Source organism: Coregonus lavaretus, assembly GCF_964263955.1.
Source record: "Coregonus lavaretus genome assembly, contig: HAP1_SCAFFOLD_4865, whole genome shotgun sequence".
NCBI classification, from domain to species: domain Eukaryota; kingdom Metazoa; phylum Chordata; class Actinopteri; order Salmoniformes; family Salmonidae; genus Coregonus; species Coregonus lavaretus.
This window is the reverse complement of record NW_028163990.1, coordinates 31,810-45,752: the sequence shown is the minus strand read 5'-3', so window position 1 is coordinate 45,752 and position 13,943 is coordinate 31,810. Positions and strand designations below refer to the sequence as shown.

The following is a 13,943-nucleotide window of genomic DNA, read 5'->3' as shown; positions in this document are numbered from 1 at the left end:
ATCACAAGGCCTGGCTTTTTAAGTGTGTGTGCGTAAATATAAGACTATTTACACTACTGCTCATCAGACAGTGTGCTACTATTCTTATCAGATCTGTGGTGTCTCTCGCGCTCTCTCTGTCTGTCTGTCTGTCTGTTCCCCAGTATGCCACACTCGGAGGAAGGCTACAGTACTGAAGATGGACGAAGCCTCTCTCACTGTCAACAATGAGCTGGGCACTGAGATGGTCGTGAGCTGGCTATCAGACCACTGCTATCAGGTAAGACTGACCACACAGACACTGCTGTACCTCACCTTACCACACACTGACCTTTACTGCTGTACCTCACCTCACACTGACCTTTACTGCTGTACCTCACCTCACACTGACCTTTACTGCTGTACCTCACCTCACCTCACACTGACCTTTACTGCTGTACCTCACCTCACCACACACTGACCTTTACTGCTGTACCTCACCTCACACTGACCTTTACTGCTGTACCTCACCTCACCACACACTGACCTTTACTGCTGTACCTCACCTCACCTCACACTGACCTTTACTGCTGTACCTCACCTCACCACACACTGACCTTTACTGCTGTACCTCACCACACACTGACCTTTACTGCTGTACCTCACCTCACCACACACTGACCTTTACTGCTGTACCTCACCACACACTGACCTTTACTGCTGTACCTCACCTCACCACACACTGACCTTTACTGCTGTACCTCACCTCACACTGACCTTTACTGCTGTACCTCACCTCACCTCACACTGACCTTTACTGCTGTACCTCACCTCACCTCACACTGACCTTTACTGCTGTACCTCACCTCACCACACACTGACCTTTACTGCTGTACCTCACCTCACCACACACTGACCTTTACTGCTGTACCTCACCTTACCACACACTGACCTTTACTGCTGTACCTCACCTCACCACACACTGACCTTTACTGCTGTACCTCACCTCACCTCACACTGACCTTTACTGCTGTATCTCACCTCACCACACACTGACCTTTACTGCTGTACCTCACCTCACCACACACTGACCTTTACTGCTGTACCTCACCTCACACTGACCTTTACTGCTGTACCTCACCTCACCACACACTGACCTTTACTGCTGTACCTCACCTCACCACACACTGACCTTTACTGCTGTACCTCACCACACACTGACCTTTACTGCTGTACCTCACCTCACCACACACTGACCTTTACTGCTGTACCTCACCACACACTGACCTTTACTGCTTCACCTCACCACACACTGACCTTTACTGCTGTACCTCACCTCACCACACACTGTTGTTGTCATATTTCCCCTGTGCTCCAGTGTGTGTACCAGCCCCTGGGTGTGGTGCCAGCAGGCCCTGGACCAGGCGTGCCCAGCTCAGTGGACTTCACCGTGGGCACACAGCACGGCATCACCCTGCAGCTCAACAGCAGCCCCATCAGCCTGGAACTCTGCACGTAAGGAACCACCTATTAACCCAACCAACTACCAACCTTGGCCCTGTGTCCAGACCCTATTCCCTATATAGTGCACTACTTTTGACCAGGGCTCTACAAAAGTAGTGCACTATAAAGGGAGAAGGATGTCATTTGGGACGCACTCTTTATAGCCGATCTGAAAGTATTGGACCTCTGTGTCTACAGTTAGATCCTGGACTGTGTATAACTCAATTAAAATGCAATATATAGGAAGTACTGTACATTGTATTTATACAGACATTACACTCACTGTAAGGAGATTCCTCTCTCCTCCCCAGGGTCCATTTCCACTTTTGGGAGCATGGTAACTACTCTCTGTGGGTCAAGAACCTGAACGACTCCTCAGTGGTCAACTGTTCCGTGATCACTGACACAGAACCGGTCAACAGCTACCTGCGTGAGCACACTAACACACACACACACACACTTTTATGTTTGTGCTCTCAAGCCATTGTTTTGAACAATGAAATGCCTTTCTGCCCTTAAAGCCATCATGGTGGCCTTTCTGTTGTTCACGGGACTGGCTATAGCGTCTGCTATCGGAGGCACAATCATGGGGTAGGTTCTGATTATTTTAGATAACATAAACGCAGGTTTCCATTTACTGTGTATGTGACCGTAAGTCATCCCTTTGTCTTGAGCCTGCCATTGCATTTTGTGGCGATTATCAGAGGCTTCTCCTAATCGATTGGTTATGTCTTGTCTGGTCCAGGCTGGACGTGGTGAAGAATCTGATGTTCCGATTGGGCAGTTCCATGGAAACTGAGAGGCTCATCAACTCAGTGAGTCTTTGTGTTCATTCTCCAGACTTAGCTCTAGAACAGTGGTCACTACAGTTGATCAGTGGTCACTACGGTTGATCAGTGGTCACTACGGTTGATCAGTGGTCACTACGGTTGAGCAGTGGTCACTACGGTTGAGCAGTGGTCACTACGGTTGAGCAGTGGTCACTACGGTTGAGCAGTGGTCACTACGGTTGAGCAGTGGTCACTACGGTTGAGCAGTGGTCACTACGGTTGATCAGTGGTCACTACGGTTGATCAGTGGTCACTACGGTTGATCAGTGGTCACTACGGTTGAGCAGTGGTCACTACGGTTGAGCAGTGGTCACTACGGTTGATCAGTGGTCACTACGGTTGATCAGTGGTCACTACGGTTGATCAGTGGTCACTACGGTTGAGCAGTGGTCACTACGGTTGAGCAGTGGTCACTACGGTTGAGCAGTGGTCACTACGGTTGAGCAGTGGTCACTACGGTTGACCAGTGGTCACTACGGTTGAGCAGTGGTCACTACGGTTGAGCAGTGGTCACTACGGTTGATCAGTGGTCTCTACGGTTGATCAGTGGTCACTACGGTTGAGCAGTGGTCACTACGGTTGAGCAGTGGTCACTACGGTTGAGCAGTGGTCACTACGGTTGAGCAGTGGTCACTACGGTTGAGGGGAGTTTTATTGTTCTTCTGATGGGTTCAGAGTTATAGTTTCTTCTTAACATGGCTGAACTATGCTCCTAAATGTTCACTAACCTTGGTCCTGGAGAGCTAATACTATACAGGGTGTGCAAGCTTTTGTTCCAGCCCAGCACTAACACCTTTTGACTTCCTCTCCTCTCTTCTCCTAGGAGCTGGGGTTTCCAGGCAGGACGGTGGAGACAGCCACAGACACCATACTCCCCACCCCCGCCACCCCCAGCCGGAGGCTCCGATCCCTGGACACTTTCAGAGGGTTGTCCCTGGTCATCATGGTGTTTGTGAACTACGGAGGAGGGAGGTACTGGTTCTTCAGACACGAGAGCTGGAACGGTGAGTCCACCATTCTGAATGGGAAAATATGACATGCACATTTTCTAGTGGTGTTTAGGATGTCCTGGAGATCAGATAATATGTTTAGCAAAAATGAAAGACTGCATTGTTAAAATGACAATATTTCCCCCCTCTTCACAGGACTCACAGTTGCTGATTTGGTCTTTCCCTGGTAATATCCGTTTTTATATTTTTAATTTAAGGACTAAATGTATTGGCATTTTATTGAGGAAATCTAACGTTGCTCCATAGGAGGAAACTGTGTGCCTCTATTGAAGTCTCTCTCTGTCTCTCCCAGGTTTGTGTTCATCATGGGTACATCTATAACCCTGTCCGTCAGCTCAGCCCTGCGGTGTGGAATGTCACGTTTCTCTCTCTTCACCAAGGCAGTCTGGAGGAGTATTCAGCTCTTCCTCATCGGACTCCTCATCATCAACCCAAACTACTGCCAGGGACCACGTGAGGACAGAGACACAGAGAAACGCAGAGAGACACACACAGACACGGAGACGCAGAGACACACACAGACACGGAGACGCAGAGACACACACAGACACGGAGACGCAGAGAGACACACACAGACACACACGTGCTCACTCCCTTACAATGTTTCACTCTAATCTGTGTGTGTGTGTGTGTGTGTGTGTGTGTGTGTGTGTGTGTACTACAGTATCATGGGACACCCTGCGTATCCCTGGTGTGCTCCAGCGTCTGGCCTTCTCCTACCTGGTGGTGGCCTCTCTGGACCTCTGTGTGGCCAGGAACAGCCTGGACAACCTACCCGTGGTCAGCCTCACAATGCATCTTATTACACTCACACAACTACATATACAATGAATAGGATCTCTGTGAATAAACTGTTATAACACAAATAACCATGTTATAACCATGTGTGGATCTGTGTGTGTGGTCAGACACCGCCTGGACAACCTAACCATGGTCAGAACATCCTTATGACCACGCCCCATGGTCAGAACATCCTTATGACCACGCCCCATGGTCAGAACATCCTTATAACCATGCCCCATGGTCAGAACATCCTTATGACCACGCCTCATGGTCAAAACATCCTTATGACCACACCCCATGGTCAGAACATCCTTATGACCACACCCCATGGTCAGAACATCCTTATGACCATGCCCCATGGTCAGAACATCCACATGACCACGCCCCATGGTCAGAACATCCTCATGACCACGCCCCATGGTCAGAACATCCTTATGACCATGCCCCATGGTCAGAACAGCCTTATGACCACGCCCCATGGTCAGAACATCCTCATGACCACGCCCCATGGACAGAACAGCCTTATGACCACGCCCCATGGTCAGAACATCCTCATGACCACGCCCCATGGTCAGAACATCCTTATGACCACGCCCCATGGTCAGAACATCCTTATGACCACGCCCCATGGACAGAACAGCCTTATGACCACGCCCCATGGTCAGAACATCCTTATGACCACGCGCCATGGTCAGAACAGCCTTATGACCACGCCCCATGGTCAGAACAGCCTTATGACCACGCCCCATGGTCAGAACATCCTTATGACCACGCGCCATGGTCAGAACATCCTTATGACCACGCCCCATGGTCAGAACATCCTTATGACCATGCCCCATGGTCAGAATTTACATTTTAGTCATTTAGCAGACGCTCTTATCCAGAGCGACTTACAGTTAGTGAGTGCATAAATTTTTTCATACTGCATTATGACCACGCCCCATGGTGAGAACATCCTTATGACCACGCCCCATGGTCAGAACATCCTTATGACCACGCCCCATGGTCAGAACATCCTTATGACCATGTTATTACACTCATAATGTAATACATGTCACAATAATGTCATATAAAAATGGATCTCCAAATATCTGCCATAACGCTCGCATTGAGTACGGTTACAGTCAGATTCATATAATAGTTTGATTGAAGCGTGCTTTGCAAGGAGATTTCCCTAATAATCCTGTTTACATGGACTCATCTGAAATCAGGATACCTGATGGGACTTTGATAAACGCAGAAAAAATCGCCAATAGAAAATAAACGTTCTACCGCAGTGACCATGTTATTTTTGGGAAGCCTATTTGATTCTGAGTTTGTACATATAACGTTTGTATGTGAAAACTATTTCTAAAATGCATATTTTTAAAGTTTTTCTGAACTCACTTCACTCGCGCATAACAGGGAGGCTCTCGGCTGGTGCTGCCACATGCGCAGATCAAATACACCGCTGGAACGCCGGTTTAGCCTGTTTACACTATTGTTTCCATAGTGACCAAAACCTTTGTTTTTGTTTTGGTCTACTTTTTTTTTACCAAGGATGCTTGGTGGTACTCTGCTCGTGAGTTCCTGCTCTACTGGCCAGCCTGGCTGTGTGTGGTCGTCTTGGAAACCGTGTGGCTCTGTCTCACCTTCCTGCTCCCTGTGCCTGACTGCCCAAGGTGAGTTAAGAGAGAAGACTGTGGCCGTGAACACATTGAGACAATACTGTTTCCAGGATGAATGACAACCGAGATGGATTTTCCGACGTATGCAACTGGTCCGACCAATAGTTGACTTCAGTTGTACTTTTGACGGACAGAAACAGGACAATGATGTAGTTCATATATGATTTAATCCATGTCCATGATTCTGAGTGTTGGCCGTAGGTGATAGGAGATGGCGAACACCTGACCTGACTCAAATCATCTACTAATCATCATCTCTCTCTACTTAGGGGTTATTTGGGCCCGGGTGGTGTTGGGGACATGGGCCAGTACCCTAACTGCACCGGGGGAGCAGCAGGATATGTAGACAGGTGGCTACTGGGAGAGAACCACATCTACCAAACACCCTCCTCACGGGTCAGTTAACGCTGACTTGTTTCAGGCAACAAAGAGCAGAATACTTTCTGCAGGCATTTTTTTTACGTAACGGGGTGTGTTCATTTTTCAGGTGATCTACAAGTCTCACATGCCCTTTGACCCAGAGGGAGTTCTAGGCAGCATCAACTCTGTCCTCATTGCTTTCCTGGGACTACAGGTCAGTGGAATTCTCTCTCTCTCTCTCTCTCTCTCTCTCTCACTCTCTCTCTCTCTCTCTCTCTCTCTCTCTCTCTCTCTCTCTCTCTCTCTCTCTCTCTCTCTCTCTCTCTCTCTCTCTCTCTCTGTCTCTGTCTCTGTCTCTGTCTCTGTCTCTCTCTCTCTCTCTCTCTCCATCCAAACAAATCTGTTTCCTTCCGTTGTCCTTATCTTTCCAGTTGTTCTGTTTCTTTCTACACCACCAGGACCTATGAGTGTAATTGCAGACATGGGGTTGCATGTTTCTGCTCAGCCTAACTTAATGGATCAGTATAATGTAATAAATGTGATTCCCTTTGAGGGTCCATTTTGTCCCCTACATCTGTATCCAGGCAGGGAAGATTCTCCTCCACTACAAGGAACAGCATTCCAGTATAATGGCCCGGTTCCTCATTTGGAGCCTCGTACTGGTAAGATCATCATACTGCTGTTTGTCATTACTGTGTTAGCCTTGGTATATAGCCTTGGTATATCATATAGCCTTGGTATATAGCCTTGGTATATCATATAGCCTTGGTATTTCATATAGCCTTGGTATATAGCCTTGGTATATCATATAGCCTTGGTATTTAGCCTTGGTATATCATTTAGCCTTGGTATATCATTTAGCCTTGGTATATCATTTAGCCTTGGTATATCATATAGCTTTGGTATTTCATATAGCCTTGGTATTTAACCTTGGTATATCATATAGCCTTGGTATTTAGCCTTGGTATATCATATTGCCTTGGTATATAACCTTGGTATTTAGCCTTGGTATATCATATAGCCTTTGTAAATCATATAGCCTTGGTATTTAGCCTTGGTATATCATATAGCCTTGGTATTTAGCCTTGGTATATCATATAGCCTTGGTATATCATATAGCCTTGGTATATCACATAGCCTTGGTATATCACATAGCCTTGGTATATCACATAGCCTTGGTATATCACATAGCCTTGGCATATAGCCTTGGTATATCATATAGCCTTGGCATATAGCCTTGGTATATCACATAGCCTTGGCATATAGCCTTGGTATATCATATAGCCTTGGTATATCATATAGCCTTGGTATATCACATAGCCTTGGTATATCACATAGCCTTGGTATATCATATAGCCTTGGTATATAGCCTTGGTATATCATATAGCCTTGGTATATTGCATATTTTATCAGACTAAACCTCTCCATATGTCTTCATATGACAACACTGAGACATACAGTGCCTTCAGAAAGTATTCAGACCCTTTGACTTTTTCCACATTTTGTTACGTTACAGCCTTATTGAAAAATCCTCATCGATCTACACACAATACCCCATAATGAGGAAGCGAAAACAGGTTTTTTAGAAATGTTTGCATATTTATAAACAATAAAAAAACAGAAATACCTTATTTATATAAGTATTCAGACCCTTTGCTATGAGAAATTGAGCTCAGGTGCATCCTGTTTCCATTGATCATCCTTGAGGTCTTTCTACAACTTGATTGGACTCCACCTGCGGTAAATTGTCACGATCGTCGTAATGAGTAAACCAAGGCGCAGCGTGATATGCGTACATCTTCTTTATTAAGTACACCACGAACAAAAAACAAAACAACAAAACGAAACGTGAAGTCCTCGGTCATACACAAACCTACACGGAACAAGATCCCACGAATCACAAGTGCACAAACAGCTGCCTAAGTATGGTTCCCAATCAGAGACAACAAGCAACAGCTGATTCTCGTTGCCTCTGATTGAGAACCACCCCGGCCAACATAGAAACACATCACCTAGAATATGAACATAGAAAACGAAACACAGACACTACACAACGAATCTATCACCCTGGCTCAACATACAAGAGTCCCCAGAGCCAGGGCGTGACATAAATTCAATTGATTGGACATGATTTGGAAAGTCACACACCTGTCTATATAAGGTCCCACAGTTGACAGTGCATGTCAGAGCAAAAACCAAGCCATGAGGTCGAAGGAATTGTCGGTAGAGCCCCGAGACAGGATTGTGTCGAGGCACAGATCTGGGGAAGGGTAGCAAAAAATGTCTGCAGCATTGAAGGTCCCCAAGGACACAGTGACCTCCATCATTCTTAAATGGAAGAAGTTTGGAACCACCAAGACTCTTCCTGAGCAATCGGGGGAGAAGGGCTTTGGTCAGGGAGGTGACCAAGAACCCGATGGTCACTCTGACAGAGCTCTAGAGTTCCTCTGTGGAGATGGGAGAACCTTCTAGAAGGACAACCATCTCTGCAGCACTCCACCAATCAGGCCTTTATGGTAGAGTGGCCAGACGGCAGCCACTCCTCAGTAAAAGGCACATGACAGCCCGCTTGGAGTTTGCCAAAAGGCCCCTAAAGACTCTCAGACCATGAGAAACAAGATTCCCAGGTCTGATGAAACCAAGATTGAACTCGTTTGCCTGAATGCCAAGCATCACATCTGGAGGAAACCTGGCACCATCCCTACGGTGAAGCATGGTGGTGGCAGCATCATGCTGTGGGGATGTTTTTCAGCGGCTTGGACTGGGAGACCAGTCAGGATCGAGGCAAAGATGAACGGAGCAAAGTACAGAGATATCCTTGATGAAAACCTGCTCCAGAGCGCTCAGGACCTCAGACTGGGGCGAAGGTTCACCTTCCAACAGGACAACGACCCTAAGTACACAGCCAAGACAACACAGGAGTGGCTTTGGGACAAGTGTCTGAATGTCCTTTAGTGGCCCAGCCAGAGCCCGGACTTGAACCCGATCGAACATCTCTGGAGAGACCTGAAAATAACTGTGCAGCGACGCTCCTCATCCAACCTGACAGAGCTTGAGGATCTGCAGAGAAGAATGGGAGAAACTCCCCAAATACAGGTGTGCCAAGCTTGTAGCGTCATACCCAAGAAGACTCGAGGCTGTAATCGCTGAGTAAAGGGTCTGAATACTTATGTAAATGTGATATTTTATAATTTTTTATAAACTTGCAAAAATTCTAAATACCTGTTTTCACTTTGTCATTCTGGGGTATTGTGTGTAGATTGATGAGGGGAAAAAACGACCTCATCAATTTTAGAATAAGGCTGTAACGTAACAAAATGTGGAAAAAGTCAAGGGGTCTGAATACTTTGCGAATGCACTGCAGTAGTATAGTATTTCTGTGTTCACCATGCATGTCTTTTCTTTGTCAGCTTGATGTATCTAAATGTCTGTATCTTTCCAGGGAATCGTATCAGCCATTCTGACCAAATGTTCACTGAATGAAGGCTTCATCCCCATCAACAAGAATCTATGGTGAGGAGACCAGACCACTTATAATGCAGTTTAACACTCTCAGGGCCAGTTTCCTGGACACAGATTGAGCCTAGTCCTGGACTAAAGAGCACTTTGAATGGAGACTTTTCATTGAGCATGTTTCTTAGTCCAGGACTAGTTTTAAGCTAATCTGTGTGCGGGAAACTGGCCCTTGATATTTCATAGTAGGGCCGGGACGATACAGGTATCACGATACTCGTTAGTATCGTGGCAAGGAAACAGAACACAAAGCAGATTTAACTTCTTTAGGAAAACAGCCCTGATGTTGAAAACAAACCACATTATGTTGTCATCCAGAGTCACATGTATTTATTTTCTAAGCTATAGCACAATATTTTACATCCAGCAGGTTGTTAAAGCACCAAACAGTTTGATTTACTAATCTGGCGATACTGGTATCATCACTGCCCTAGTTTATAGTGTATTGTAGAATAATCAACCCCCTGAGTTGTCTGTCTGCCCTTCTGCCCGTCTGTCTGCCCGTCTGCCCGTCTGTCTGTCTGTCTGTCTGTCAGGTCTCTATCCTACGTGACCACCCTGGCGTGTTTTGCCTTCCTGGTTCTGGTGATGGTCTACTACACAGTAGATGTGAAGAGGTGGTGGTCTGGAGCCCCTTTCTATTACCCTGGTGAGAACTACTTTGTGTCAGCAGCTCTGCTGTGTACATTTTTATATTTCAATCTGCAATGCATCCATCTGCCACAATCCCTATTCTGCATGACAGAAGAATCACGTATGTTCTACGCTATACTTGTCTAGCTTAAATGTTATGCAACTCCTGATCAAGCCCTCTGGACCCCTGTGCTCTAACCTGACCTTTGACCCTTCCAAGGTATGAACTCCATCCTGGTGTACGTGGGCCACGAGGTCCTGGAGGAGTACTTCCCGTTCCGTTGGCGCATGGCCAACAGCCAATCCCACGCAGAGCACCTGACCCAGAACCTGTTGGCCACTTCCTGCTGGGTTCTCATCTCCTTCCTGCTGTACAGGAAGAAGATCTTCTGGAAGATCTAGAGGGCCAGGACACATTTCGATAGTCTTTCCTCAAGTCCTCTAAAGATTTTGGGGGAAGATCTAAGGGGCCGGGCTGCATCTCATAAGTAGTTTCAAGTCTTTCTGAAGGATCTACTCTCCTCAATTCCTTGTGTCCTGTAACCAACGATCCACTGGGAGACGTAGAGCTGGTCCCTATCTCAATAGTCTTTCCCCGATTCCTTGTGTCCCAGAAGATCTTTGGCTGGGTTGCATTTCACCTGTCTTTCATCCATCCCTTGTATCCTTTCTCCAGCATCCTTTTAAAAAGCGTAAAGCGTTTCCTCTCCTTGTTTCCTTTCCTCGTGTCCTCTCCTCGCTTGACGCTGACGTTTTGAGAAGGGAACATCATCACTCAGGAAAAGATCTGGGATTGTAAACAGGAGATGAGGAAACTCAAGAAACCATGATGACCATTTCCAGCTCCTGTCCTGGATACAATGCTACAGGCTCTGGTCTACTCTACACTTTCGTTATGGACATAGTTCAGAGGTCACTGGGATGTGTGTGACCTCCATGTGGGATCAAATTGGACTGTACTAAAAAAAAAGGACTTTACAGCCAAACCGGTATTGAATACCATTGGAAAATACAAATGTGTTGATTCTCGTACGTGCATGTGCCAGCGCTTGCTTTCTTGGGACAAACAACCGATGCCAGACAGTTGAAATAACTTGTGCTAATTAATGAGTTCAACCAACTGACGTTGTCTTTATTTTTTTTTATTGCCAAAGTAATCAAGGAAATGAATGATAGATGAACCAACCGCCAACTAACTGTATGTGCACATGTCATGGGTCGTTCCACAAATTCAGTGCCTTTTGAGAAGTGTAACTTGTTCAAATGAAACGTTTTGATTTCACCTCATTTTAACATTCCGTCATAAAGAGCACATATTCAACTTCATAACACGTTTTCCCCATCTCAAAACAATTACTGTAGTACGTGCCTATTTAGTGGCAAATAAAGTAACAGGGTTGACCGTAACAGGTTTGACGATTTCATCGTAAATCTGCCATAAATCCCATTGTGATGGGGAATGAAAGCTTGTGTGCAACAGGGAGTGGCAATTAAATGCAAGCTTCACCCCCAAAAAATGTCTTGTTAAAACATTTCTAGCCTGTCTATGTGTAACAGGGTTGGTGTGTCGTGTTCGACATGCTCAGTTTCCCACCACAAAAACACCAGGAAATGGCCAGAAAGAGTAGAACCAGCTCAGCTGCTTTTACACTATAATTTGACTATTGGATGTTCAATGTTTTTTTTTGTGTGTGTTTGTTTTAATGAATCAATTTACCATATTAAAATGAGAGTTCAGTTTATGTAACAGGGTTGACTTTAAAATGAGGGACAGACGTAATTCAATCACTAAATCACATGAAATGACTTAACTGGGGCTTTACAATGATGGTGAAAACTTGGAGACATTTTGGGGTTAAGTGGGTTAAAATCTTCCCACAAGTCACAGAGGGGGCATGAAGGGACATGTCCAAAATGCAGAATTTTGGCACTTTAGCAAGTCTTTATTCGTATTAAAAATCTGATTTGATTTAATTTTCCATGTGGTCTATATTAAAGGGCACTTCATTTAATATAGCAGGCTTTTTAAATTCAACATTGGTGCACAATTTCTACTTAAAATATCAAAGGGGATGCAAAATAAAATGTCTTTTGTGGAACGACCCTCATATCAACACACAGCATTGTGCCAAAACACTACAGAAGAAGATATACTAAGATTGGGTCCCAAATGGCACCCTATTACCTATATAGTGCACTACTTTTAACTAGAGTCCTATGGGTCCTGGTCAAAAGGAGTGTACTACATAGGGTGCCATTTGGGATTCCTCTAGGTAATTGTCCTGTGTGATATGTAGATGAGCACAAAGAATGTCAGGAAGCAACTATTCATGCAACACTGGTGATTATACCAAATTCAGACAACTGTAAACTTCTGTTACTGTATCATGCTGCATCCTTCTCCCAAGTACTAGTATTTGTGTTTAACGGTTGGCCAATTTAATTAAACTGTAAATATGAAAATATATCGACTAAGCTCATGCAAATAACGTGATGTGTACTTTTCATAATTGTGAAGAAATTGTTACAATAGCTTTTAAATACGACCAACGATGACCAGTAGTGTTGCTATTTGATACAGTACCAAAAAAAAACGAAATAAAATGAAATAAATAGGAAAATCTAGCAAAACAGCTCACTGCTGTTAATCGCTCTGGATAAGACCCACTGGGCACACACTGGTTGAATCAATGTGGTTTCCATGTCATTTCAATGAAATTACTTTGAACCAACGCGGGATAGACGTTGAATTGACGTCTGTGCCCAGTGGGGAGCGTCTGCTAAATGACTAAAATGTAAATATTTGTCCGTCCCAAATGACACCCTGTTCCAAATAATAGTGCACTACTTTTGACCAGAGCCTTATTGGCCCCGTGTCAGAAGTAGCAAGCTACACTATAGGAGGAATTGGGTTCCATTTACATCATGATATGCTTTCCCTTTAGGTATTGTTTTATACATGCAAACATCCCATGTGATTCCATTAAATTATTTTTATTTTAATAAAATATACTCTTACATGTGATCTGTTTGCGTATAGTCCTTGTGGCTTTTTGTTCTTACTTTACAACATTGTTTCCCCCTCGACTAGTGACCAAAGCCGTTGATTAGTTGAACCGGGTGTGTTAGTGCTGGGCTGGAACAAAAATGTGCACCCCCAGGGGGATTTATTGAGAATCACTGGGCTTCTATGTTATATGTGTGCCATTTACAGGTGAATGCCATTTGTAAATAATATGAATTTTCTTAGCTTAAAGAGAAATGCTGTATAGTTTTACAGTGAGTTATGTTGTAGGCTCATCTTGAATCTAGCAAGTTGTATTCTCGGCTCACAGGGTTAACTAACTCAGTGCTCTCTAACCCTTCACTGGTGAATGCAAACCAATATCTTCACTTTATTCACTTCACTTACCTGGTTAAATAAAGGTTAAATAAAATATTTTAAAAACAAAAAAAACTTTATGAATAACATTTTATTCTATAGCTTAGGCTACAATTATGCTGTGAGCTGTATTTTGAATGAAGCAAGACTTGACTCACAGGGTTAACCCTCCCGTTGTCCTAGGGTCAAAATGACCCGCCACTGTGTTGAACCAACTTTATTTAATTTTTATATTTTTTGGATCATTTGTGAGAAGGAGGCAGTGATACTTTCTTTAAAGTCTCACTGCCTCCTTCTCACAAAT

At 44.8% G+C, this 13,943-nt stretch overlaps 1 protein-coding gene across 1 annotated transcript; it reads left to right on the top strand.

Moving 5' to 3' along the window:
• Window positions 1–143: 143 nt before the first annotated feature.
• On the top strand, window positions 144–13,282 carry LOC311117592 (heparan-alpha-glucosaminide N-acetyltransferase-like; the record flags this gene model as incomplete). The annotated part of the gene is made up of 16 exons (XM_084192532.1): window positions 144–259; window positions 1,337–1,473; window positions 1,773–1,891; window positions 1,983–2,052; window positions 2,207–2,276; window positions 3,115–3,295; window positions 3,437–3,467; window positions 3,594–3,754; window positions 3,966–4,081; window positions 5,624–5,745; window positions 6,021–6,147; window positions 6,239–6,325; window positions 6,696–6,773; window positions 9,554–9,624; window positions 10,161–10,273; window positions 10,478–13,282. Coding segments are annotated over 16 exons (1,781 nt in total), but the record flags the coding sequence as incomplete, so codon positions are not given.
• Between the last annotated feature and the right edge of the window lie 661 nt (window positions 13,283–13,943).